The sequence below is a fragment of the Trichomycterus rosablanca genome, chromosome 1 (assembly GCF_030014385.1).
Source record: "Trichomycterus rosablanca isolate fTriRos1 chromosome 1, fTriRos1.hap1, whole genome shotgun sequence".
NCBI classification, from domain to species: domain Eukaryota; kingdom Metazoa; phylum Chordata; class Actinopteri; order Siluriformes; family Trichomycteridae; genus Trichomycterus; species Trichomycterus rosablanca.
In genome coordinates this window covers 21,555,911-21,582,486 of record NC_085988.1, presented here as the reverse complement: position 1 = coordinate 21,582,486, position 26,576 = coordinate 21,555,911, and the positions used below count along the sequence as shown (strand labels likewise).

General features: G+C 38.8%; 1 protein-coding gene across 1 annotated transcript; it reads left to right on the top strand.

The window, feature by feature from the left end:
- Positions 1-1,964: 1,964 nt before the first annotated feature.
- Positions 1,965-25,030, top strand: hspa4b (heat shock protein 4b). Its single transcript, XM_062990190.1, has 19 exons — positions 1,965-2,236; positions 5,143-5,200; positions 5,312-5,452; positions 7,081-7,203; positions 9,570-9,669; positions 9,764-9,897; positions 10,011-10,255; positions 12,165-12,241; positions 12,337-12,488; positions 13,780-13,886; positions 13,974-14,107; positions 16,017-16,213; positions 17,333-17,425; positions 17,554-17,709; positions 17,798-17,923; positions 19,714-19,821; positions 22,287-22,406; positions 23,245-23,406; positions 24,568-25,030. Exons 1-19 carry the CDS (start codon positions 2,130-2,132, stop codon positions 24,760-24,762), a joined length of 2,535 nt encoding a protein of 844 aa, XP_062846260.1. The 5' UTR covers positions 1,965-2,129; the 3' UTR covers positions 24,763-25,030.
- Positions 25,031-26,576: the final 1,546 nt, after the last annotated feature.

The following is a 26,576-nucleotide window of genomic DNA, read 5'->3' as shown; positions in this document are numbered from 1 at the left end:
CTTCAGGTGGTCATTTTTACCTCTATATTTTCATATTTGTCAGTGTATATATTTTGCGTTTATTCTTATTCAATTTTTATTCTTTTATTATAGGTTTATTGTTAATTAATGTGTAATGTTGCACCATGGGTCAGAGAGTAACGAAATTTCAATCCTCTGTATGTCCTGTACATATTGCAGTTTTTGACAATAAAGCAATTTTTGAACATTTTTTTTTTAATTTACATTCCTTCAATTCTAGGAAAATAGTATTATAATAACAATAACATAACAGCATTTATATTTTCAGTATTTAGCAAACGCTTTTATCCAAAGTGACTTACACTATACAGTCTAAGCAGTTGAGTGTTAAGGGCCTTCCTTAAGGGCAGTGGTGGGCTTGAACCAGCAACATTCTGATTACTAGTCCAGTACCTTAACTGCTAGGGTACAGCAGATTTTTAAATATCTTTATCACTAAGCATTTTTCTCCACTTAAAGCAATAACGAAGAACAGAAGGGTAACTAATTACATCGTAGCACAGGGTACTACACGGTTTTGGTATCAAAATAGACAAACACTATTACTGAAATAAATAAATGCTATTTAGGTGCACACATATAACAAAACCTTTTAAGCACTTTTAAGTTCTTTATGTTTGCCAATCAGGCTATTTAGAAACAGCAGATCACTTAACACTTAAGCATTAACCAACGAACGATGTGGGTACCTGCATAGAGTAAAAAAATCATGTTTATTATTGGCTTAATTCAACATAATTTTCTGCTTAATGTTGTAATAATAATTGTCTGGATAGCATACATTGCATGTCAGCATTTCTATGCCTTTGAGAAGCTAGAATGTTGCTGTTTTGTCAGTAGTTGAGACAAGACAGAGAATTAAAAGATGTACAATGGAAATTCATTTATTAATAAATGTAGCTCAGTGCAATTTAGGACTTTTAACACAACGTCTAGAAAACAGTATTAACGTTACATGGTGGAGGTGTTCTAGAAGATTCAGGCAAAAAAAATCAATTGGACTTAATTATAAGTCTTCTTATTATTATTCTTAATAATGATTCTGACTTTAATACTATTAATAAACAAAATAAGTCTGTATTCGGGTGCTTGGGTTTGACAAACAGAATCCACATTTTTATTGCTTAGCACTGCATTGCTTAATTTCTTTATGTTTGCCAATCTGGCTATTTAGAAACAGCAGATGACTTAACACTTGAGCATTAACCAACGAATGATGTGGGTACCTGCATAGAGTAAAAAAAAAATCATGTTTATTATTGGCTTAATTCAACATTAATTCTGCTTAATGTTGTAATAATAATTGCCCGGATCGCATACATTGCATGTCAGCATTTCTATGCCTTTGGGAAGCTAGAATGTTGCTGTTTTGTCAGTAGTTGAGATAAGACAGAGAAGATCCACAACAAAAATTCCTTAATATTTCTTATTATTAATAAATGTAGCTCGGTGCAATTTAGGACATTTAACACAACATCTAGAAAACAGTATTAACGTTACACGGTGGAGGTGTTCTAGAAGATTCAGGCAACAAATCAATAAGTCTTATTATTATTATTATCATTGATTCTGACTCTAATACTATTAATAAACAAAATAAGTCTGTATTCGGGTGCTTAGGTATGACAAACAGATTCCACATTTTATTGCTTAGCACTTTTCATTTCTTTGTTTGCCAGCCTGTCTATTTAGAAACAGCAGATGACTTAACCCTCCATTTTAACCAATGATGTGGGTACATTCCCAGAGTCAAAAATCATGTTTTATTATTTGTAATATATGCTTATTTCAACAATAATTCTGCTTAATGTTGTCAAAACAACTGTGGACCCCGCATGTCCTCAGACTCCACTCTGCAAACCACTAAACTAGATAAAATAATGAATATGCTAGGCTAGCCTGGGGTTTGGCAGACAGCCTGTGTACCTCTGAACCGGATGTAATGCTCCCTACCCAGTCAGCTCCACACCGGCTTCAGGGAGCATCCATTGAATGCGGACTGGGATGCTGAATTAAAACATCTCACCTTTTATATATCAGACTTTTCAGCTTTCACTTAAGTATAGTTCTTAGTTCAGTGTTTCGGTTCGTAGTAATATTTCATAAAGATGTCTGTGGTGGGATTTGATGTTGGTTTTATGAACTGCTATATCGCAGTAGCCCGAGCAGGAGGCATTGAGACTGTAGCTAATGAATACAGCGACCGCTGCACACCGTAAGTCCTCATGATTCACTACACACTGAATACATAGCACTGTTTATTGTTTTGTTTACGTTATTACTGTGTCTGTTAATACAGCTAATTCGATTTTAGGTTTATTTTTTAAGAACAAAACCGGGGCAGGATACCAAATTACTCCCTGTGCAAGATGTAGTGCACTAAGTAGGGTGTACAGCCTATTATGTCATGTACCGTCTAGGGCGCGAGTGTAGGGACTCTGTAGCCATACATTGGATAGCATACATTGCCAGTTAGCATTTATGCCTTTGGGAAGCTACAGTGTTACCGTTAGATAAGATAAGATAAAGAATTTAAATATATAAAACGTTAATTTATTAATTAATAAATGTGGCTCGGCGCAATTTAGAACTTTTAACACAACGTCTAGAAAACAGTTAACGTTACATGTTCTAGAAGATTCTGGCAACAAATCAGTTGGACTTAATAATAATAATTATTATTATTATTTTATTATTATTATTATTATTATTATTATTATTATGACTCCTATCAATCACATGTATGGTGTTTTTCCGGAGCATCCTCAGGAGCATGATGCAAAATATCCCCATTATTTTTGTAAAATAATAATAATAACCTTTGTACATGTGGATCAATGTGTAATGTTAACATTCATTCAGAGTCCATACTGACACAAAAAAAAGCTTCTTTTCTGATTTTAATGTTTAGTAGTTTCGCTTTTCATGATTTAAATAATATACAGTTTGGATTAGAACGGCAGCGCTTTCTCTAAGTGAGATTGTACACATCGCTGGTGCTCAGCACTGAGGGTGGGTGAGGGTGAGTATCAGATCAGCACCCTAAACTCTCACTGTAGCTTCTCTCTCAGTTCAAATCAAGCCGCAGCTCTCAGAAATTAATTTAAATGACGTTTTAACCAACAGCAGTTAGCGAACAATGATTCATCATTGACATCCCTACTCTAGATTATTGTATGTATTATAAGTACATTGTGTTGGACTACACTGTTACTGTACTGCAATGTCCACACAATCCTTACATGTATGGTATGTGATGCAATATGTTTACAGTGTGCATACAGTCTTTAGATAGTATTCAAGTTGTACACATTAAATTGTGCACACTGATTTAGGTATTTGTAATAGATAGCTGTATAACACAAAATCCTGTTGCCCTCTGTCTCCAAGAAACACATCTAATGCCAAGTAGTTGTACCAGACTGAGTAAGTATACCATATGGCCTGATCGCACAGCGCCCAACTAGGGGCTTGGCTATCTTAACAAGACACGGTACCAACATCCAAGCTTAAGAGATTAGTGTTACACTACACAGCCACACCACACATCGTTTAATCTATATTTTACCAGAGAACCTTATCACCATACAAGATATAGATAAACTAACAAGCTGAATACTATCCCCACTATGAAGAAGTTAAAAATATGATTGAAAATGCAAGATAATACTGAAAACTTGAAATACTTGTCAATAGTTTTTAACATTACATGGAAAGTGTGGATGACTAATGTGGGGGTGTCCATTTGCTGCTAATATCAACCCTGAGTGGAACAGAGGCACAACACACAACCCAAAGGTGGCCATTCGAAGGGCATATTGTTGCAAATTCTACATACATAATTACCACAATAATTCCCAAAAACAACACCCAAAGCAAAAATAAAATGAAATTCATGGTTTAGCGTTGACTGAAATAAAACAACAACAAACAAAATTTAAAATATGCCATACAAACTTGAAGAGCAATAAACAAAGCTAGAAAAAATTCTATTTAGGTCTAACAGTAAACACATGGACAGGTACGGTCGGAACATAATGCATCACATACTAAACAAAGGGAATAAACTACAAATCTGGACAAAAGACTTCCAGGATTCCAAAAAATATATGAGAAGTGAAAACAGAAAAATAAATAGATTTTTAAAATGAAAACAGGAAAAATGCATAGATTAATTATGTGCATTACAATATAAAAAAATCTAATCAGTGTGCAAATGTCATATGTTGTGTGCAAATGAAGTGCAGAAGTGCTTGCCCAAAAAAGCTAAACAGGCCGACCTGCACTGACCTAATAAATATCATGCAGAGAGGGTTGAGCAGTCCTGAAGATGCACACCACTCTCTAAAGTGCTTTGAAGGCCTGAACAGAACCGCTACCATACGGCGCTGAGATGCTGTGAGTCAGCATACTTGCTATGGTTTAGAAAGATTCCTGAGGTGCCTCAGGTGGTGTAACCATTGAATGAAAAAGTGTTGAATGGAAGATATAATTGATTGTATTCAGTTGCTTGTTATTACACCTTCTAAGCACATCTAAGAAGTAAAGAGACATCATTTACAGGCATCAGCTTGCCAACTTCAGAGTATGCAGAGTCAGTCGCTACAGACCTCCAAACTTCATGTGACCTTCAGATTAGCTGAAGAACAGTGTGTAGAGAGCTTAATGGAATGGGTTTCCATGGCCGAGCAGCTGCATCCAAGCCTTACATCACCAAGTGCAATGCAAAGCGTTGGATGCAGTGGTGTAAAGCACGCCGCCACTGGACTCTAGAGCAGTGGAGATGTGTTCTCTGGAGTCTGGGTTTGGCGGTTGCCAGGAGAACGGTACTTGTCTGACTGCATTGTGCCAAGTGTAAAGTTTGGTGGAGGGGGGATTATGGTGTGGGGTTGTTTTTCAGGAGTTGGGCTCGGCCCCTTAGTTCCAGTGAAAGAAACTCCTAATGCTTCAGCATGCTAAGAGATTTTGGACAATTTCATGCTCCCAACTTTGTGGGAACAGTTTGGGAATGGCCAGTTGTGGGGATGCAGACAAGCTATATAAGATTTGAGAACATATACATTGTATATTGTAATTGTACAATGAACATGAATATTGTAATTGTAATCTTTGTGATTTCAGAGCATGTGTATCTTTCGGACCGAGAAATCGCTCCATAGGTGCAGCCGCAAAAAGCCAGGTATGAGTTCATATTAGATACGCTAAAATAATCATGCTTTTTTAACCTTTACTTTTTATTTTTACCTTTACTTGGAAATGCTTACTATTAATAATTATTTTTAATACACAGGTGGTGACTAACTGTAACAACACAGTCCAGGGATTTAAGCGTTTCCATGGCCGGGCTTTCTCAGACCCATTTATTCAGAAAATGAAGTCAAGTCTTGTTTATGAGCTTTCACAAATGCCCATAGGAACAACAGGAATAAAGGTCAGTGATGGACTGAAACATTTTACTTTTTAAATTTTTTTGTGATTGTTGACAAATTTGTATAATTTTCACCTTTTTCTCTTTTAAAAAATGTGCACATCTGATGACCAGGAGCATGCAACACATTCAAGCTCAATTATCGTAATTAGATAGATCACTTTATTAATCCCAGAGGGAAAGTCAAGTATTACAACAGCTTAAGGTACATTAGAGAAAATAAAATTAAATAAAATAAAAAATTAAGTAAGTATTAGGTAAGTATTACAGTACAATGTTGGTAGGTAATAATTATATATGCAATATGTGATATAATAGAAAAATTGTCCTGTGCATTAAATATCAATAGATGTGCAATGACATAAACAGAGTGACAGATCATGCTTCATGAGTCTGTCCTGATAGTCCTGGTATTGACTCAGTGTGCAATGATGTCCCGGCACAGTAGAGATGAGTTATACAGTGTGATCGCTGTTGGTACAAACGATTTCCTGTATCGTTCCTTCTTACAGCGGAGCTGAATGAGTCTGTTACTGAAGGTGCTCCGCTGTCTGACTAGGAGGTCCTGGAGGGGGTGTGATGCATTGTCCAGTATGGAAATGAGTTTGTTTAAAGACCTCCTTTCGACCACCAACTCGAAACCTTCGTAATTAAATGACCAAATGAACTGTACAAAAAGGCATTGGTTCTAAAATCTACTTCATTATATAGCTACAACATGCTCTGATGTGGTTTATCTGCAAATGTGATCATTATTCTGCATTATTCATGGTTCTGGATCAATACACACAAGGGTGCCCAGGTGGCACAGCGGGATATTCCGCTAGCACACCAGCGCAGAGATTCTCGGTTTGAAACTGCGTTGCCACCGGTTGGCTGGGCACCATTTAGCAGGCATAATTAGCAGTGCCTGCAGCAGACACGGTTCTGCTATGGTGTGAAGACCGGACTATCTGGGTGGGGTCTTCAAATGCTGTGTAAGGACCCTGATTGGCAGATAGAGAGGCACCTGTGCAGAGTGCATAGGTGAAAAAGGGTTCCAATAATGGCTGCGCACGGGTCGGAGGAGGCATGAGCAGCAATATACCCACCTCGACTGCAATCAGGGATCCCCCAGCAGCGGAAGACAAACTGACTACACTAAATTGGGAGAAAATGGGAGAAAATGCATAAATAAAATAGAAGTAAAAAAAATAAAAAAATAAAAGAAATAAAATACACATTAAGTAAGGAAGTAAAGCAGTGATTAGAATAAATTGCAAGGATCGGTTAAATATATGTAGATTTTATTTATTTATTTTATTGTCACGTCTTACCACCTTCATCCTGATCAGGGTCATGGTGGGTCTGGGTGCAATGCAGTAACTTACCTTGGACAGGAAGCCGATCCATAGCGGGGTCTTGGCCATTCACCTTTCTGAGATAGCCAATAGCACAGCTGGGGACTCAAATCAGTGGTAGTGGGCTAGTGCTGCAGCATCTTAGTTCCTTATATGTGGATTCGCTAAACGTTGTTATTGAGGGGACTGTGTAGTAAAAACTTTGCTGAATAAATGTACTGAAATCTTGAAATACTGAATGTAGTAAATATTAAGTGACTGCTATGATTTAAATGTTATCTGTATTTTCAGGTTATGTACATGGAAGAGGAAAAGGTGTTTAGCATCGAGCAAATAACAGCAATGCTTCTAACCAAACTGAAAGAGACTGCAGAAAATGCTCTGAAAAAGCCAGTGGCAGACTGTGTTATATCAGTAAGCCTGTTTCTTTGTTTACCCACCGAATTATATTTTTTGAGTGATGTATTGTTTGCTTTTCGTATTTTTCTTTCTGCCTGGAATCAAACAGTTAGGGCATGTATCTTTGAAATATTGTTGGCAATAATGAAATAATAAAAAGTCTGCATCAGTGCAAATAGAGTGTTTACACAGACATGATTGGCTATGTCTAAGGATGGGCGGATCAAAGGGATTTCTCAATACTCCTGTGATTGCGGCCTCGGATGGTAAATTTGGCCTGCACAGAGATAGTGAAAAGTAAAAATCAGTGCATGACTCCATAAATAAAACTGCTGTCTGTGTGAATTGCAGGTGAAAAGAAGCAACTCACATTTAAAGGGAACATACTGTATGTTAGGTACAGTCTGCAGTAGTAGAGGAGATACACTATATTGCCAACAGTATTCACTCACCCATCCAAATCATTGAATTCAGGTGTTCAATCACTCCCATAGTCACAGGTGTATAAAACCAAGCACCTCGGCATGTAGACTGCTTCTACAAACATTAGTGAAAGAATGGGTCGCTCTCAGGAGCTCAGTGAATTCCAGCGTGGTACCGTGATAGGATGCCACCTGTGCAACAAGTCCAGTCGTTACATTTCCTCGCTACTAAATATTCCACAGTCAACCATCAGTGCTATTATAACGAAGTGGAAGCGATTGGGAATGACAGCAACTCAGCTACGAAGTGGTAGGCCATGTACAATGACAGAGCGGGGTCAGCGGATACTGAGGCGCATAGTGCGCAGAGGTCGCCAACTTTCTGCAGAGTCAATCGCTACATACCTCCAAACTTCATGTGGACTTCAGATCAGCTGAAGAACAGTGTGTAGAGCTTCATGGAATGGGTTTCCATGGCCGAGCAGCTGCATCCAAGCCAATGCAAAACGTTGAATGCAGTGATGTAAAGCATGCCGCCACTGGACTCTAGAGCAGTGGAGACGTGTTCTCTGGAGTGACCAATCACGCTTCTCCATCTGGCAAGCCGTTGGATGAGTCAGGGTTTGGCGGTTGCAGGAGAACGGTACTTGTCTGACTGCATTGTGCCAAGTGTAAAATCTGGTGGAGGGGGGATTATGGTGTGGGGTTGTTTTTCAGGAGTTGGGCTCGGCCCCTTAGTTCCAGTGAAAGGAACTCTTAATGCTTCAGCATACCAAGAGATTTTGGACAATTTCATGCTTCTAACTTTGTGGGAACAGTTTGGGGATGGCCCCTTCCTGTTCCAACATGACTGCGCACCAGTGCACAAAGCAAGGTCCATAAAGACATGGATGAGCGAGTTTGGTGTGGAAGAACTTGACTGGCCTGCACAGTCAGAGTCCTGACCTCAACCCAATAGAACACCTTTGGGATGGCCGGAGACTGTGAACATCAGTGTCTGACCTCACAAATGTGCTTCTGGAAGAATGGTCAAAAATTCCCATAAACACACTCCTAAACCTTGTGGAAAGCCTTCCCAGAAGAGTTGAAGCTGTTACAGCTGCAAAGGGTGAGACGACATCATATTAAACCTTATGGATGAAGAATGGGAGTCACTCAAGTTCATATGCGTGTGAAAGCAGACGAGCGAATACTTTTGGCAGTATAGTGTACATCTGCGTAATTGGATACAACTAGATTGGGAGAAAATTGGATAAATGCATAAATAGAATTTTAGGCTTGTTACTAGTTATTTAAATGACTAATGCTTCACATTCATTTCTGGATTTAGATTACAGTATCGCTTGTCTGTCCAAATACATGCCAGCAATAAGCTAAAATAATTAATATTTAAAATTAAAAAAAGGTTTTGCCCCTACGAGTCCACCGACTGCTTCTGCATTTGTCAAAACTGTTTCCATTTGGGCTTTTCCAATGTCAAACTCACAGTGGGCTCGATTCAACCTGGGCTCACTGGGCAGAAGGCAGGAACACAGACATAGCCAATCACATCTGTGCAGTGGCTAAGTGGGTAGCACTGTCGCCTCACAGCAAGAAGGTCCTGGGTTCGATCCCCAGGTGGGGTGGTCCGGGTCCTCTCTGTGTGGAGTTTGCATGTTCTCCCGTCTGTGTGGGTTTCCTCCGGGTGCTCCGGTTTCCTCCCACAGTCCAAAGACGTGCAAGTGAGGTGAATTGGAGATACTAAATTGTCCATGACTGTGTTCGATATAAGCTTGTGAACTGATGACATTAAAATCCTAATAAACATCTGCATAGATAGCACTGCTGCAGTTCAAACCCGAATCATAGCAGTGGTGGTTTAGCACATTGGACCAATGAGCCAAGATCAGTGAATGCTGCATGTTTAAAAGAATATAATTAATGAATAAAAAATAACAGCTTGTCTGAAATGTGTTTAAGGTTCCTTCTGTTTACACGGATGCCGAGAGGAGATCGGTTATGGATGCAGCTCAGATTGCGGGACTCAACTGTTTGCGGCTCATGAATGAAACTACTGCGGGTAAGTCACGGTTCCACTGAAGAAGTTCTGAACCTTGTCTTAGATTCCAAGTAAAGCTCAGAAAACTAATTGAAATGTGGGCTTGTTCCTGCAGTGGCTTTGGCATATGGGATTTACAAACAGGACCTCCCTGCCCCTGAGGAGAAGCCCAGGAATGTGGTGTTTGTAGATCTCGGCCATTCAGGCTACCAGGTCTCTGTGTGTGCCTTTAATAAAGGCAAGCTGAAGGTTTGTTCTTGTATTTCACTAATAGACCAGACATGATATATAAGCGTGCTAGCTCTATAAATATGGGTGTTTTTGTTTGCTTGTAATTTTATTGTTTTCTTTACCTCAACCAGATTCTTGCTACAGCATTTGACTCTCATTTGGGAGGTAAAGACTTTGATGAAGTGCTTGTAAACCATTTCTGTGAGGAGTTCGGAAAAAAGTACAAGCTAGACGTGAAGTCCAAGCCACGGGCTCTCGTTCGCCTCTATCAGGAGTGTGAAAAACTCAAAAAGCTCATGAGTGCCAATTCCTCTGATCTGCCTCTTAATATTGAGTGCTTTATGAATGACATTGACGTCTCTGGGCGTCTGAACAGGTAATCTATTAAAAGAAACTCTAATGCACAGAGTGGAAAGGTGCAGCTGTTATGGTGATGAAGGTGGATGTACAGGGTGTCCCAAAATGAACTGACATTTTTTTTAATAATTTTTTTTATAATTTTTTAATAAAACACATTTTAATTTGAACATTAATGTTTTTGCTTTATTTAAAAGTAAAGACATGAAGGTTATGTATAAAACAAAACATCTGACAAATGACCCCCTTGACTGTGGCAGCACATGTTCACTCTTTTGATGACATTTTCCATGACTGACATAATTGCTGAAAAATTTCAGCAATGTTGTGTCGAATTTCTTCTTTGAGGTCCTCAATGGATTGTGGTTTGCTGGTGTACACTTTATCCTTAAGATAACCCCAAAGAAAGAAGTCTAACGGTGTCAAATCACATGACCTGGGCGGCCAATTCACATCACCATTTTTAGTGTGAATTTTTAACATTTTTATGCGTTGTTCGATTGTGTACCTTTTCATGATTTAACCTCAATGTTTACTAATGACAGCAATTTTAAAATCTCTAACTCAGGTTTTGCCGCTAAAAAATGGCGGCAAATTTAAAATGTCAGTTCATGTTGGGGACACCCTGTACAAGTTGAAGTAACTGGGGTAAAGTGTACAAAGTAAAAGAGAGTGTGGTAGAGAGGTGAAGAGAATGCAGGCAGAGTGGTGTAGTGTGGAAGGAGGGATTTGGAGTGAAAGGGAAAGTTTACAAGACAGTAAAGCTGATACAGTATGTTCTAAGAAGGCAGTGGCACTGACTAAAAGAAAGGAGAGGGAGCTGAAGGTAGCAGAGATGAAGATGCAGTGATTCTCACTGGGGGTGATGAGGATGAACAAGACTAGGAACAAATTTATTAGAGACTTTGTGCAGGTGGGATGTTTTGGAGACAAAGATAATGAGTTAAGGAGCAGTTTGTGACCTAAAGCTTAGTGGAGGACAGTGACCCAAAGCACACAAGCAGGTCCACTCCTGAATGTCTTAAAAGAAACAAAATAAAGGTTTTGAAGTGGCCCAGTTAAAATCATAAATTCTATGGAGGTATTGTGGCAAAAGTTTAAAAGGGTAAATCAGGCTCGAAAACCCTCCAGTGTAGCCGGATTAAAACAATTCTGCAATTGTAGGGCGTTGTAGCCTAGCGGTTAAGGTACTGGACTAGTGATTGGAAGGTTGCTGGTTCAAGCCCCACCACTGCCGGGTTTCTGCTGTTGGGCCCTTGAGCAAGGTCCTTAACCCTCAATTGCTTAGACTGTAACTGTACTGTAAGAAGCTTTGGATAGAGGTGTCTGCTAAATGCCGAAAATGTAAAATTGAATTAAAAAAAAAAAAGGTGAAGGGTACAGATTTCTAGTTTCAAGTTACTAGATGTCTAGTTTCAAATATTTCGAATTTAGGGTACGTCCAGTTACAAGGTACCACTGTATAAAGAGTGGGCCAGAATTCTTCTACAGTGACGTAAAAAACAAGTTATCACAAACGTTTTATTGCAGTTGTTACTGCCAGTTATTAGCTTTTTTTGGGGGAGGGGGGAGTAATTTTTTTAAGTAGGTGATTGTAGGTTTTGATTATATCTTTATCTTCATTAATTGAAATGACCAAAGCTGTATTTTGTGTTTCCTCATGTTGTCTTTATCTTATAGTAAAATTAGTCAGAAGATCGGTATCATTTAAATGTGACAAAGAATCAAAAATAGGAGAAATCGGGTGTGGGCCAAATACTTTCTCACACCACTGTAGACTTAGCCATTTTCCTATCCTGCTTATTGTCCCCATGCTCATTTGCAAACTATTTGTAGGAGCCCAGTGCAGCCATGTTTCTAGCTGCACATTAATCTGCACGTCACTCTAAACACATCACATCAGACTTAGATTCTCTTTCTCCCTGCAGAGGTCAGTTTGAAGAGATGTGTGCTGACATTCTGGCCAGAGTCGAGCCTCCCCTACACAGTGTAATGGAACAGGCTAGTGAGTAATCTAATTCCATTCTGATACATATTTGTTCTTTTGGGAGTATCTCATATGTCTTCAATCATGCTCTTTGCCCATGTCTTCTGATACAGACCTGAAAAACGAGGACATTTGTGCTGTGGAAATCATCGGAGGTGCTTCCAGAATACCAGCAGTTAAAGAGCAAATCAGCAAATTCTTTGGGAAGGAACTGAGCATGACCCTGAATGCAGATGAGGCCGTGGCCAGAGGATGTGCCCTTCAGGTCTGACTGCTCTCAGCATCCTGTATTTTGGTTTTAAAGCGCTAGGGCAGCATTTTGCCTTCAATGTAACACAGCAATTTAACTCGAGTGTTGAGGTAACAAGAGCTTTAAAAAAAGGACTTTTAGATGGTTCTAATTATTCATTACAGTGCTGAAGTAACTAGTTTGTAAACATGGTTATCACTGATTGGGGTGTTCTAAAATAAGTGACGCATTTAAAACTTAGTTCCATCTGACACGTAGATCATTTCAATCAATCTTTCTACCCTGGAGAGGGTGCCAATCCATTGCAGGGATTCAGCCATCACCCATCTCCCATCTCAGACATAGTCAATCATGTTTGCGTAGACGTCCAGCCGGCTGGTAGCACCACTGAGATTTGATCCTGGATCTCAGCAGTGGTGGACTAGCGGAATCAAATGCTGAGCCACCCAAGCGCACTACAAACTAATCTACTGATTATTTTTCCACACAGTAAAAGAGAACTTATTTGCAAACACACAAGCTGCTTTCATGGCTTTGCTAAGCCACAGAAAAAAGAGAGTTGCTGACTGGGATTTCATTAGAGCAGGTGCCTGTCATTATAATAATGTGTATAAAGCATTACAAAGTATTTCAACTGCAGTATGTTACATGTGAGATTTGGGGCCATTATGGCATACAACTCAAGCTTTTTTGTATCGTGCACACCTACCATGGAGATCAGCAGTGGGCTCAGATTACAGAATCATGTTCATCTATGCTGCCACTAATGACTGGTAGGGGGCATAGAGGCAGAGACGATCAGCTGTAACGGCGCTGCACCTGGAAGATCCTTTTAAATGCCGCTTTCATTGGTCTTTTGTTTGCTGGCTCACTGGTTATGTGTTGTATCATGTCTATGCCTCAGTGGCACCTGCCAGTCTGCAGGGCCAATGTCTTTTGTTTGTGCCGGCTTAAATGTCGGCCCTTCTTAACAATGCTATTTTTAACTGGAGCCCTGTTACATATTTTAAACTGTTAGTTTGGAGCACACTTGTCAGATCATACAAATTATTGTTATAGCACGTTGCAGTCCAATAAACCTTCATGTCTGGACATGTGACATATGATTTAAAAATGCTTAAGCTAAACAATGCACATTCCTGTGGTTGCATTACTTTAGGCTTTTCAGTTCAGACTTGATTTATGTTTGTGCTTTAATATTTTGCAGTAAAATACATCTACAGCTGCTAAATAATTAGTCATAGTATGTGTAATTCTATTAATGAGTTTTTGTAAAACATCTGTTTATTTCTCCATGTTTCCACAGTGTGCCATCTTGTCTCCTGCATTTAAAGTGCGTGAGTTTTCCATAACTGATGTAGTTTCCTACCCAATTTCTCTGAAATGGAGCTCTGCAGCAGAGGATGGTGTTAGGTATGAGTTGTGTATGCCTTTGTTCGTATTTCTTACTGTCATTTTTGTTTGTTTCTTTCATAATTTCACTTATGTCTTTATTTTCAGTGAATGTGAGGTGTTCCCAAAGAACCACGCAGCTCCATTCTCCAAAGTGTTAACGTTCTACAGGAAAGAACCCTTCTCTTTGGAAGCTTACTACAACAGCCCCAAAGAACTGCCCTACCCAGATCCTACAATAGGTATATAAGCATGTGTGTGTTTGTGTTCTCTATGGGTCTGTTCGAAAACCTAGTGAGCTGCCTTGTTACCTACTGCCTATTTGGGCAGCTGCCTAAGTAGAGAGGATTCTAATAAGAACTCAAGGCAGTTTATTTAGATGCACAACTGAGACAGTGATTTTAATGATTACGTCACCAGAGTTTCACCTTACTAAGCTAACACAGTTAGCCACAGTTAGGCCAATTAAATCAGTGGGCTAAGGCGGCACAACCCGCTAGCATGCCAACATCTGCCTCCGTGTGCAAATAAATGACACTTGTACACCTTTATACAAATAAAAAATCAATGAGAATTTATTTACATTTGAATGCTGGGATTGTCTTCACCGCTAAGGAAGCATTGGAGGCTCCCTCATTATTAGTCAGTTTATAGCTTTGATATAAAGCACCTTAGTAGGCAGGATGACATAAAATGCATCTAGGTAGAAAGTTCACTAAGTTTTTGGACAGATCCGATGTTTGCCTGCCTTTTAAAGGTATGGAGGCTTTAAGCGACAACCTGCTTTGGAGACCCACTGACCCAGCATCATTATTTAATTAAGTAATGTGAAATGATGATACTGCTTTGAAATATATAGAAACAATAGGTAAATACAATTTAAAATTTGGTCCTTTTTATTTATTAACGAATAACTTTTTTCCATCCTGATCAATGTCGCAGGGGTCAGGTGCCACCCTCTGAAATTAGGCGCAAGAAGGAAATGCAAATATTCCCACCATTACAACAAAGTTAGATGATATGAACAAGGCTATTTGTTACAATAAAAAAAACCACTAAGACTGCCACTCAGGTGGCGCAGCGGTAAAATATGATAGCACACCAGAGCTGGGATTTCGAATACATTGTATCTAATCTCAGCTCTGCCATCCGGCTCGGCTGGGCTGGGTGGCTATATAAACAACGTTTGGCTGTTGTTCATACAGGGTAGGGAGCCGGATAGGGACCTCATAACTGATGCAATTACGACCTTCTGGCTGATTAATGGAGTCTGCACAGAGTCGAGGAATAATGTGTTGATCAGGGTGTGGCTCTCGGCATATGAACTCGCCTCGTGCAGGTGAAAAGATGGAGTCGGCTACTGCACACTTGTCGGAGGGGGCGTGTGTCAGTTTGCTCTACTCAATCAGGGCGGCAGTCAGCACCAGGAGAGAGGAAGCATAATGCAATTGGGTAAAAACATCAAATGAGCTTTTTTTATAGTTCCAGTAACACAAAGGTAATGTATACACCACTTAACCAAATGAAGAGCCATGTTAGGATACTTGAATGTGTTCATTAATAGACATAAATGCTTTTTCTAGGAAACAATTTTGTTTTAACCCAGTATGTAACCCTGTTAAGTCAGGAGTGTAAAACTATATGATCTACAAAGGATCTACAATAATGAAATATGTGATGTTCTCTGTCCTTGGACTCCATTCACATAATACGCTGAAAAACTGTTTTATCGGTGTCGGTTACCTTTCCACTGCACTACCTTGAGTGTTTCACATTATCAATTTGGTTTCACACCCTTTATTTTGTGAAGGCTAGTTAGTGCCTTACCTGTTCAAGAAGCTTTTAAGAAGCCACTGAAAGTGTGATAGAAAGAAAACTAAATCATCTTTGTTTACTACAATGGATTAAATGCTCACTCACTTTCAAATAAAATGCTTGAAAAGTATTTTTTTACAAATCTGCTTTCTTGAGAAGCCATGTGAGACTACTGTGTATAGCACTTTTTTTATATTTTCACTTGAATTACATTAATGAGACATGAATTTGACCATGGGTGTCCAGAATTTTGCATACAACTGTGCGTATTTATGTTCATTATTTTTAGCCACATAGTGATAAATTAACGGCTTATATTTTGCATGTGTTAATCAGGACAGTACATGATCCAAAAGGTCGTGCCCCAAGCCAATGGTGAGAGTTCAAAAGTGAAAGTAAAGGTGAGAACAAACATCCATGGCATCTTCAGCGTGTCCAGTGCATCATTAGTGGAGGTGCTGAAGAGTGAAGAGGCAGAAGAGCCCATGGACACAGAACAGAATCCAGCACAGGCTACAGAAAAGGAGGAAGAGGTAGTTCATAACACTGCTTTTTAAAGACGTATTCTGACAGAATGCCCTAAGTACAATAGGGAAAGACAGTGACTTACTACGATCAACTGTGATAGATATCCTCAACCAGAACCATGCAGAAATGTACTCAACCTCCTCACAATTACAAAACTGAAGACTTACACTGATTAGCCATAACATTAAAACCACCTCCTTGTTTCTACTCACTGTTCATTTTATCAGCTCCACTTACCATACAGAAGCACTTTATAGTTCTACAATTACTGACTGTAGTCCATCTGTTTTTTGCATGCTTTGTTAACCTGCTATCACCCTGTTCTTCAATGGTCAGGACTCTCCCAGGACCATTACAGAGCAGGTATTATTTAGGTGGTGGATCATTCTCAGCACTGCAGTGACACTGACATGGTGGTGGTGTGTTAGTGTGTGTTGTGCTGGTATGAGCGGATAAGACACAGCAGCGCTACTGGAGTTTTTACAGACCTCATTGTCTCTGCTGGACTAAGAAAGTTCACCAACCAAAAATATCCGGCCAACAGTGTCCCATGGGTAGCGTCCTGTTACCCATAATGAAGGTCTAGAAGATGACCACCTCAAACAGCAGCAATAGATGAGCGATCGTCTATGATTTTACATCTACAAGGTGGACCAACTAGGTAGGAGTGTCTAATAGAGTGGACAGTGAGTGGACACAGTATTTAAAAACTCCAGCAGCGCTGCTGTGTCTGATCCACTCCTACCAGCACAACACACACTAACACACCACCACCATGTCAGTGTCACTGCAGTGCTAAGAATCATCCACCACCTATAATAATACCTGCTCTGTGGTGGCCCTGTGGGGGTCCTGACCATTGAAGTACATGGTGAAAGCAGGCTAAAAAATATGTACAGAAACAGATGGACTACAGTCAGTAATTGTAGAACTACAAAGTGCTTCTATATGGTAAGTGGAGCTGATAAAATGGACAATGAGTGTAGAAACAAGAAGGTGGTTTTAATGTTATGGCTGATCAGTGTATATGTATGTCAGAAATCATACAGCTAATACAAACATTAATGGGGACAATAGTGACCTCAAACAGTATGTCAAAAATGTATGTTTTTCCACCTTTACAGAATAAAATGCAGGTGGATGAAGATCAACAGAAGGCTCAGGATGATGCTGAAAAAGAGAATGGAGAGAAAAAAGCTGAAGCAGAGGAGATGGAGGTAATCATTTCTCTGATTTTTTTTTTTTCTTTTGTTTGCATTCATTTAGACCCATCTAATTTCTCTTTGTCACAGGAAACGTTAGAAAGTTTTTCATGCTTATTTCCTGCTGTTTGCTCTGTATCCAGGCATCAACAGAAGAAGGAAAACAGGATAAGAAGTCAGATCAGCCTCCACAAGCTAAAAAACCTAAAGTGAAAACTAAAGTACTGGACCTTCCTGTTGAAAACAATCCACAGTGGCAGCTGGCGATAGAGATGCTTAATCTGTTTGTTGAAAACGAGGTATGAGCTCCTAAACTCCAACGTTTAAAGTGGAATGATTTGCTTTTGGCTGTTGGATCTGAATGTGATGTTTTATTTTGACTTTCAGGGGAAAATGATCATGCAAGACAAGCTTGAAAAAGAACGAAATGATGCCAAAAACAATCTGGAAGAGTATGTGTATGAGATGAGGGACAAACTGCATGGCATGTTCGAGAAGTTCATCAATGAGAATGTAAGTACCGTGACTGCATCACATTAAAAAATGTCAGTCAGTCTGACCCTATTTATCTAGCTCTTAGTCTCTGTCACAGAGGACATTTATAGACGAGATTTTAGAGGTTTGTCTTTTTAAGATATAGTTCTGGGGTGGCACGGTGGCTCGGTGAGTAGCACTGTCCCCTCACAGCAAAAAGGTCCTGCATTCGATTCCCAGGTGGAGAGGTTTGGGTCCTTTCTGTGTGGAGCTTGTTCTCCCTGTGTCTGCGTGGGTTTCCTTCGGGAGCTCCGGTTTCCTCCCAAAGGCAGTCCAAAGACTGGAGATACAAAATTGCCAATAACTGTTTGACATTTATTTTGAACTGATAAATCTTGTGTAACTTGTAACTACCTGTCATGTTATAATTGTAACCAAAGTGTGTAAAACATGACATTAAAATCCTAATAAATAAATAAGATTTAGTGCTAAAAATCAATTTAAAATGTTAATAATTCTTGATACCTGCATATACTTACTCTTTTAAACTAATAATGACAGTTTGGTCTTTGGCTATTCTAAAATGACATCTTAATTTGCTTTGAATATTTTTTTTTATCTCTGACTAGGCACAAAGTTAGCTATTAAGCAGAGCTGTAATCAATACCCAGACCTTACATGTACACAAAATAAAATATTCTAAATGTTTGCATGTTTCAGAGGTATAAGATATAAAGTTGCAGTTGAAAATAAGTTTTTTTTTTTTACACTTTAAATGTCTCTGCAGAGCTAGATTTTATAGTAAATGAAGAAGAAAAATCAATATTGTAGTATTTTAGATTAGCAGAATATTTTGTTAATGCTGCCATGTCATGATTATACAACCCCTATATAATATTGCTGATCTTAAAAGCTACTGCTAGTCTGTATACCCTTGGTTTAAAGTTGGGTTACAACATGATTAACCTATTGGAAACTCAATAACGAGCCTGAGCACTGTCACAAAAGCTGAGACAAGAGATCATTTGATGTCCTGATGAAAGCTGAGACAAATGTGACAGTGACAACCATGAGAAGATCACTTAACTACCAAGGACTTCATTGCCTGACACTGTTATTTATGTAAGAACTGTCAATCTTGACCATGTGACTGGCAGCATTATGGATTCACAGATATGTTATGCCTCCTGTGGTGAAATTTGACTTTCCAGCAAGACAGCAATTTCAAGCACATTTCCAAATCAACCTAAGCTTGGTTAAGGAATCAGTCCTGGAATATTCTGGAGTGGCCTTTACAGTCTCCAGATTGAAATCCCATAGACAATTTAAAGAAAGCAGTTGCAGCATCAATGAACTAAATCTTTTTTTTATTCCAACTCAAAATGATGTCGACTTCTCAAAATTGCCTGCAGGTATCAATAAAACTTTTTTTCTTTTAATTATATGCATTTTATCATAATACATTTTAAGGTGAGGGCGGTTGAATATTTCCAATTGCAACTATAAGATATAAGGTCTTGTGCTCTTGTTTTTGGTGTCTTGTTACTGCTGAGTATTAATTTACAAATACAAAAAAAGGTGCATGGTGTAGAATTTTGGCCAGTCTGGAGGTTGATACTGATACTGGGACTGATCCAGGCCTATTTTGATTGATATATATCAGCTACACATATTTTAGCCTGATCTGTTTCCAATCCTTTACACTGTTTATCATTTACCTTGCTGTCTGACACAGCATGCTATTACTCTGACCCACACCACTACACAAATCCACAACAGTTCTGTATCTGATTAATGCTGCAAATCTGCTTGTGTTCTGTTTGGTAAAGGACAGAGACGCTCTCTCATTAAGACTGGAGGATACAGAAAACTGGCTATATGAAGATGGAGAGGATCAACCTAAGCAAGTGTACATCGACAAGCTTGATGAATTAAAGGTAATTAAGATTAAGTCTTAGGGGCCTTCACACCTTCACTTTATAGTCTAGTTAAATCGGACTCAGAGGTTTGTTTTCCCCCTTGGCACGATTAGTTTGAGTAGGTGTGAAGACAGTCGAAAAAAACAGCACAAACATAACCAAGATTAAAGGTAACCTGAGTTTTACATATATTGCACAACTACAGAGCAGTTATTATAGATGAGGATGGATTGAGTGTAAATAAACGAATGGAATTAAAAAAAGTGCAGGAAGGTACAGTTTCAAGTATACAGTATATGGTACAGATTAAATATAGATTAAATATTAAATAGTAAAGTGATAAAGTGACTGGTATTGTACATTGAATTGAATTGGGCCAATATAGCCATATCTATATACACATCGGCGTACATACGCATGTGTATGAATATACTTAAGTACACACATATACAGTGGTGTTCAAAAAAATAGCAGTGATTTTTTTAAAAAGCAAATAAAGCACAAAATCATTATAATAACTTTTATTTCCATAAATGCAAATGCACTGAAAATATTACACTTTCAATTCTAAATCAAAACATTAACAACATTTAGCCAGTTTGTGTTAATCCTTTACAGAAAGTTAAGAAAAATTAATTTTAGGCTGTTCAAAATAATAGCAGTGCAGCATTTTTCTTTAAAAACTCTAATATTTAGTGGCATAACAATTGTTTCTGAGATCTGTGTTGCATGGAGTCGACCAACTTCTGGCACCTCTGAACAGGTATTCCAGTCCAGGATGATTAGACGACATTCCACAGTTCTTCTGCAATTTTGGGATTTGCCTTTAAAAAAAAACACGTTTCAGACGTCAGCCCACAAGTTCTCTATGGGATTGAAGTCAGGGGATTGTGCTGGTCACTCTATTACCTCAATCTTAATTGTCTGTAACCAAGATGTTTTGGGTCATTGTCATGTTAAAACTCCCATTTTAAGGACATTTCTTCTTCAACATAGGGCAACATGATCTCCTCAAGTATTCTGATATATTCTAACTGATCCATGATCCCTCGTATGTGATAACTAGGCGTAACACCATGGTATGAAAAACATCCTCATATCATCATTTTGTACCACCATGCTTTACCACCTTCACAGTGTACTGTGGCTTGAATTCAGTGCTCGAGGGTCGTCTGACATACTGTCTATGGCCACTAGACCCAAAAAGAACAATTTTGCTTTCATCAGTCCACAAATGTTGAGCCATTTCTCTTTGGACCAGTTAATGTGTTCTTGGCAAATTTGAACCCATTCAGGACGTCTTTTTCTTAACAACGGGACTTTGCAAGGAGTTCTTGCTGGTAAATTGGCTTCACTTAATCATCTTCTGTACTCACTGGTAACTTCAGATGTTCCTTGATCTTTCTGGAGGTGATCATTGGCTGAGTATTTGCCATTTTGGCTATTCTTCGATCCAGTTGAACAACAGTTCCACACTTCCTTCCGCGTCTTTCAGGTTTTGGTTGTCACTTCAAGGCATTTGAGATCATTTTAGCTGAGCAGCCAATAATTTGCTGCACTTCTCTGTATGTTTTTTCCCTCTACAATCAACTTTTTAATAAAAGTACGCTGTTCATCAGAACAATGTCTGGAACAACCCATTTTACCCAGTATTTCAGAAGGAAATGTGCTATGACCAACCTGTGCAACATTTGCCATCATCCTACCTTAAATAAGGGCCAAAATTGACACCCGTTCTTCTGCAGAATGCATGACTTCACCAATTGAATTCCTCAGTGCTATTATTTTAAACAATCCCCTTTCAATCAATGCTTCAATTACTCAGAATGAGCGGCATGCATGTCCTAATTGTTGGGTTTGTTTTGTTTTCAACACTCTACTACACTTTCAAGTAAATTATTTGCAATGTAGAAATATCACTTCTACTAAAAACAGTGATTTATCAAGTTAATGGTGTTGGACTGCTATATTTTTGAACACCACTGTACATGTACAGTATATACACATACATACACGGCTACATGTAGGGCCCTCAGTCCTTAGCGATCACCTGCTGTCCTTGAATGTTGTCGCACTTGAACAAAACAACAGCACTGAGACCCTTGACAGACAAGAGACCCTTGATCCAATCTAAAAAAAACTCGAGCGTTTTTTTTGTGGTGAAAATTGGGTCTGATCTCGATCTTGCCCAACTAGTCCCAACTGTCTCTGTACATTTTCAATATTAGCTCCCTTCCTCTCTTCAATCATCTGAAAGGAGCATGTTGTCTTTGCAAAGTCTGAAGCAATAATGTATTTTTTATACATGCCTGCAAAGTGAATTTGGCATTCTGCCATTGTAGTTTGGCCTGGTATATTGCCCAGATAATTACCACAGCTAGAAAATGTTCATATGGGTTCATAGATCTGTATCACACACAGAGTGTCACTCACTGATCTTTATTATGGTTTGTTCTGTGATTGATGTTTCTTTAATTCTGTAGAAATTTGGCCAACCCATCCAAGACAGATACACAGAGTCTGAGGAGCGACCGAAAGCTTTTGAAGAGCTGGGGAAACAACTTCAGCAGTACATGAAGATTGTAGAGGCCTTTAAAATAAAGGTTAGAGTTTATTACATTAAGTTTTGTGTTTTGTGTTAATGTTCAGAGCATATGTCAGAGCAGATATTCTTTTGAAAGAATATATTCATAAGCATAAACAGAGTAATATAGAACAGTAAGATTATTTTTTTATATTTTAATGTAATGCTATATGCTTGTCTTTTATTGGTTATGACGTTCTTTTCTTGGTTAAAAAATTTGGCAAGGCACCCAGGTGGCGCAGCGGGATATTCCGCTAGCACACCACCACCGAGTTTCTGAACTCCTCGGTTCGAAACTTGGTGTTGGCACCGGTCGGCAAGGCGCCATCTGGCGGGCATAATTGGCAGTGCCTGCAGCAGATACTAATTGGCCACCGTATCTGCAGGGTGGGGGCCGGACTATGTGTGGGTGGGTGGGTCTTCATACGCTGTGTAAAGATTGGCGGAAGAGACGCCTGTGCAGAATGCAGGGGCGAGAAGAGGAGGGCTGTACACGTGTCGGAAGAGGCGTGTACAGCGACGTGCTCTCCTTGGATGCAATCTGGCATCTCTCAGCAGCGGAAAACAAAAAATTGAGTGCACTAAATCAGGAGGAAAATGGGGAGAAAATGCATTAAAAACAAATTGGCAAATTTTGCATCCCTAATATTAATGAATGCCCCCCCACCATAAATTACGTTTTTCTTTATGCTTATAAACTTCCTTTTTATGAATAAGTAAGTCAAATGACACGTGATATCCAATATATTTAATTAAAATAACCAAAATAAAAGTGGGTAAACTCCTAACGCCCCTTCCCCCTTGAATACTTTGTATCTGCACATGACTGAATTTTTATTTTACTCTCTAAACTGAAGGAAGAGCAGTATGAGCATTTGGATGAAGCAGAGATTCAGAAAGTGGACAAGATGGTGAGTGAGGTGATGATCTGGATGAATAGCAAAATGAACCAGCAGAGCAAACAGAGCCTCACTGTGGATCCAGTGGTGAAAGCTGCAGAGATCACCGCAAAAACAAGGGTGAGTTATTACATAATTCTACCAATAATTATTCCTGCTCATACCTGCCTAGAGACACTTTAGAGCTTTAGTTCTGAAACCAATACCAAATGGACAAGCAGTCCACCTATTTATATTATAGGCTTATAGGACTCCCTTCCACTTGCTAGCTTTCTTTTTCAGGCTTTAGCAGTGGTTGGCTGGGAAAAGGGATCGGCGAATGGCAGACAGATGTTGAATAAATATAAAAATATCAGTAGTGGTATCACTGCCAAACCAATTACTAGACTTCATTCTGGTGTGTTGTATTAAATATAAAGTCAGTTCTCTCTTTTTTTGCTAAAGTGAAGTAATTTTAGTGTTTATTTTGATGACATATTAAAAAGTAATTTATTTATACAGCCTGGAAATTGCTGTTTTAGAATAAAAAATTGGAACCACAGTCCTAAAAAGTGATTTTACAGGCACTCAGGTCTAACCATGACATCACACCGGCAGCTACTTTTTGCCTCTTGGCAGTACAGTGTACTTTACTGGCTAGTAGAAAAACAAATTGACCATTGATACAAATCAGATTCCTTCATACCCAGTTTTTACTAGAAATCAGACGTGTTCCTGCTAAAAATAAAAATCCTTGAGGGAAATTTCTTGTCTATAAATTTCAGTCAATATGATTAAAAAAAAACGACATTTATTATTTGTGATCGCTGCCGTATGTTTGCGGCAGTTTAACACCACAACGCGTTTCTCTTCTATCTCTAGTGTGTACCACTCTGCTCAATGCTTAGTTCCTATTGGTTTATTACTACATCTCTTTGCTACTAATTTGCATAAAGCTTGCTCAACGCCGACTCTGCCCACTTTGTGTCACCAAAGATCATGTATTTATTCATCGGTGTAGCTGACTGAACTGTCTTTGGAGCTGCAGCAGGCTTTGTGAATGAGGACAAATATATGGGCCACACATTTAACCAGTCAGGACAAGTAGAGGTCTTAATTTGTCTGTCAGTATTTGTTTTTCAACATCTTCAGTATCTCCTGTCCGGTAAGAACTCTACATGTGCTTAAAAAGGCTTAAATCAGCTTTAACTTTAGTGCAGTTGGGCTAAACTGTCCTTAGTGGCACCTTTATGTGCATTGATTGTGTGATAAACTCAGTAATGTGTGATCGATGCCCAACAGGAGCTGTTTTCCACCTGCAATCCCATTGTAACCAAACCCAAGCCTAAAATAGAAGTGCCAAAAGAGGACACACCAGCAGAACAAAACGGACCGGTCAATGGACAGGAGAACGCCGAAGCCGAGCCCAGCACTGACAAAGTGCCCACGAATGGTGCAGAAGCCAGCGATTCAAAACCTGATATGGATCTCAACTAAGAGGACTGAGTTGTCACATTTCCCAGTCACTCCAGATCATTCCATGTTCCCAGCCAGAGGGTTTTTCGCAGCCAGAATGATAATCGGCCACATGATGCATGTGCTTTCATTTTGTAAAAAAAAAAAAAAAAAAAAAAAAATGCAATAAACCTGTTCATTGCTATTCTATTGTTGTGTGTGTATATGAATGAGTACACCAACTGTTATGTACTCTTACTGGGACTGTGGCAAATGTTGGGTTTTAATAAATATGAACGTTAAATTGTTATTGTGTAGGTTTGTTTATTTATTTATAAGCACTTTATTCTGATTAGCCCACATGGAAATGCTGGGCGCAAGGCAGTAATACCACCTGGACAAAGCTCCAGTCTTTTACAAATGCGTCACACACTCACATGTTCACTCACCTACTTACAACTTGTGGCAAATAAAAGCAGGCCATCTAGAGCAGTGGTTCTCAAACTGTGGTACGCGTACCACTGGTGGTACGTGAAGCAGCACGAGGTGGTACGCCAGATAATCTCGGAAAAGTAATTACATGCACCGAAAATAATAATAATAATAATAATAAATAAAAAATAACAAAATGTGTAAATTACTAATAAAATTCTTATAATTCTGTTTTAATAAAATCAGTTGAATTAAAACAAATCGTATTAAAACTAATATGTTATTTAAAATATTCGGGGCTACGCAGACACCGTACTTCATTACGTCTATACTTCACGTTCGCGGTTTCCATCTGGAAATTTCCGAAACGGTATCAGTAAAGTTATCAGTAAAGTTATCAGTAAAGTTATCAGTAAAGTTATCAGTAAAGTTATCAGTAGATCTCTCGCTTTTATCAGATCAGATCTGCGTTTGAAGCTCACTGATCTCGTTCCTGGCTGCTCCGCTAAACAGACGCATCCCACTCACTCACATGCCGATTCTATTGAACGGATCTTTGAAATGAACGAAAGGAGCCGAGTCTTTTATTTCTGCACAATTCTTATCGGCTGTAATCCACCCATTCAGCTTCCATCAGTAAAGGGGAATTAATCGTAAATCGTAATAAAGGCTGTGTATTGTCGATATTCAAATCTTTCAGTATTGCGGAGAACGAGACACACACACACACACACACACACACAGAGAGAGAGAGATAGTAGTATAATTACAAATAATTGAGAAATAAACTATGAACTTGTTTAATTCTGTTAAATCTGATTATTTAATTGTGCTTATGTTTTAAAGCAGAAACAAACACAGTCACATCTCTGTACAAGAGAGGATTTTTCTGAAACTTAATGAAATGCAACCACAGTCTGCCTCTTCCCTGTAGTGTTTTTGCCTTTTGAAATGAATCTTTCTCATTTAAGTGATGTTTGATTTAGGCCTACATTTAATGCAAATTTGATGTTAATATCGAGGGTGTCTTATAGTTTACCTAGTAGCGTGAAGTCACTTTTTGAACGGCTCCTTGAAAGGAACTGTATATATATATATACAGTATATATACAGTGTATCACAAAAGTGAGTACACCCCTCACATTTCTGCAGATATTTAAGTATATCTTTTCATGGGACAACACTGACAAAATGACACTTTGACACAATGAAAAGTAGTCTGTGTGCAGCTTATATAACAGTGTAAATTTATTCTTCCCTCAAAATAACTCAATATACAGCCATTAATGTCTAAACCACCGGCAACAAAAGTGAGTACACCCCTTAGTAAAAAGTCCTGAAGTGTCAATATTTTGTGTGGCCACCATTATTTCCCAGAACTGCCTTAACTCTCCTGGGCATGGAGTTTACCAGAGCTTCACAGG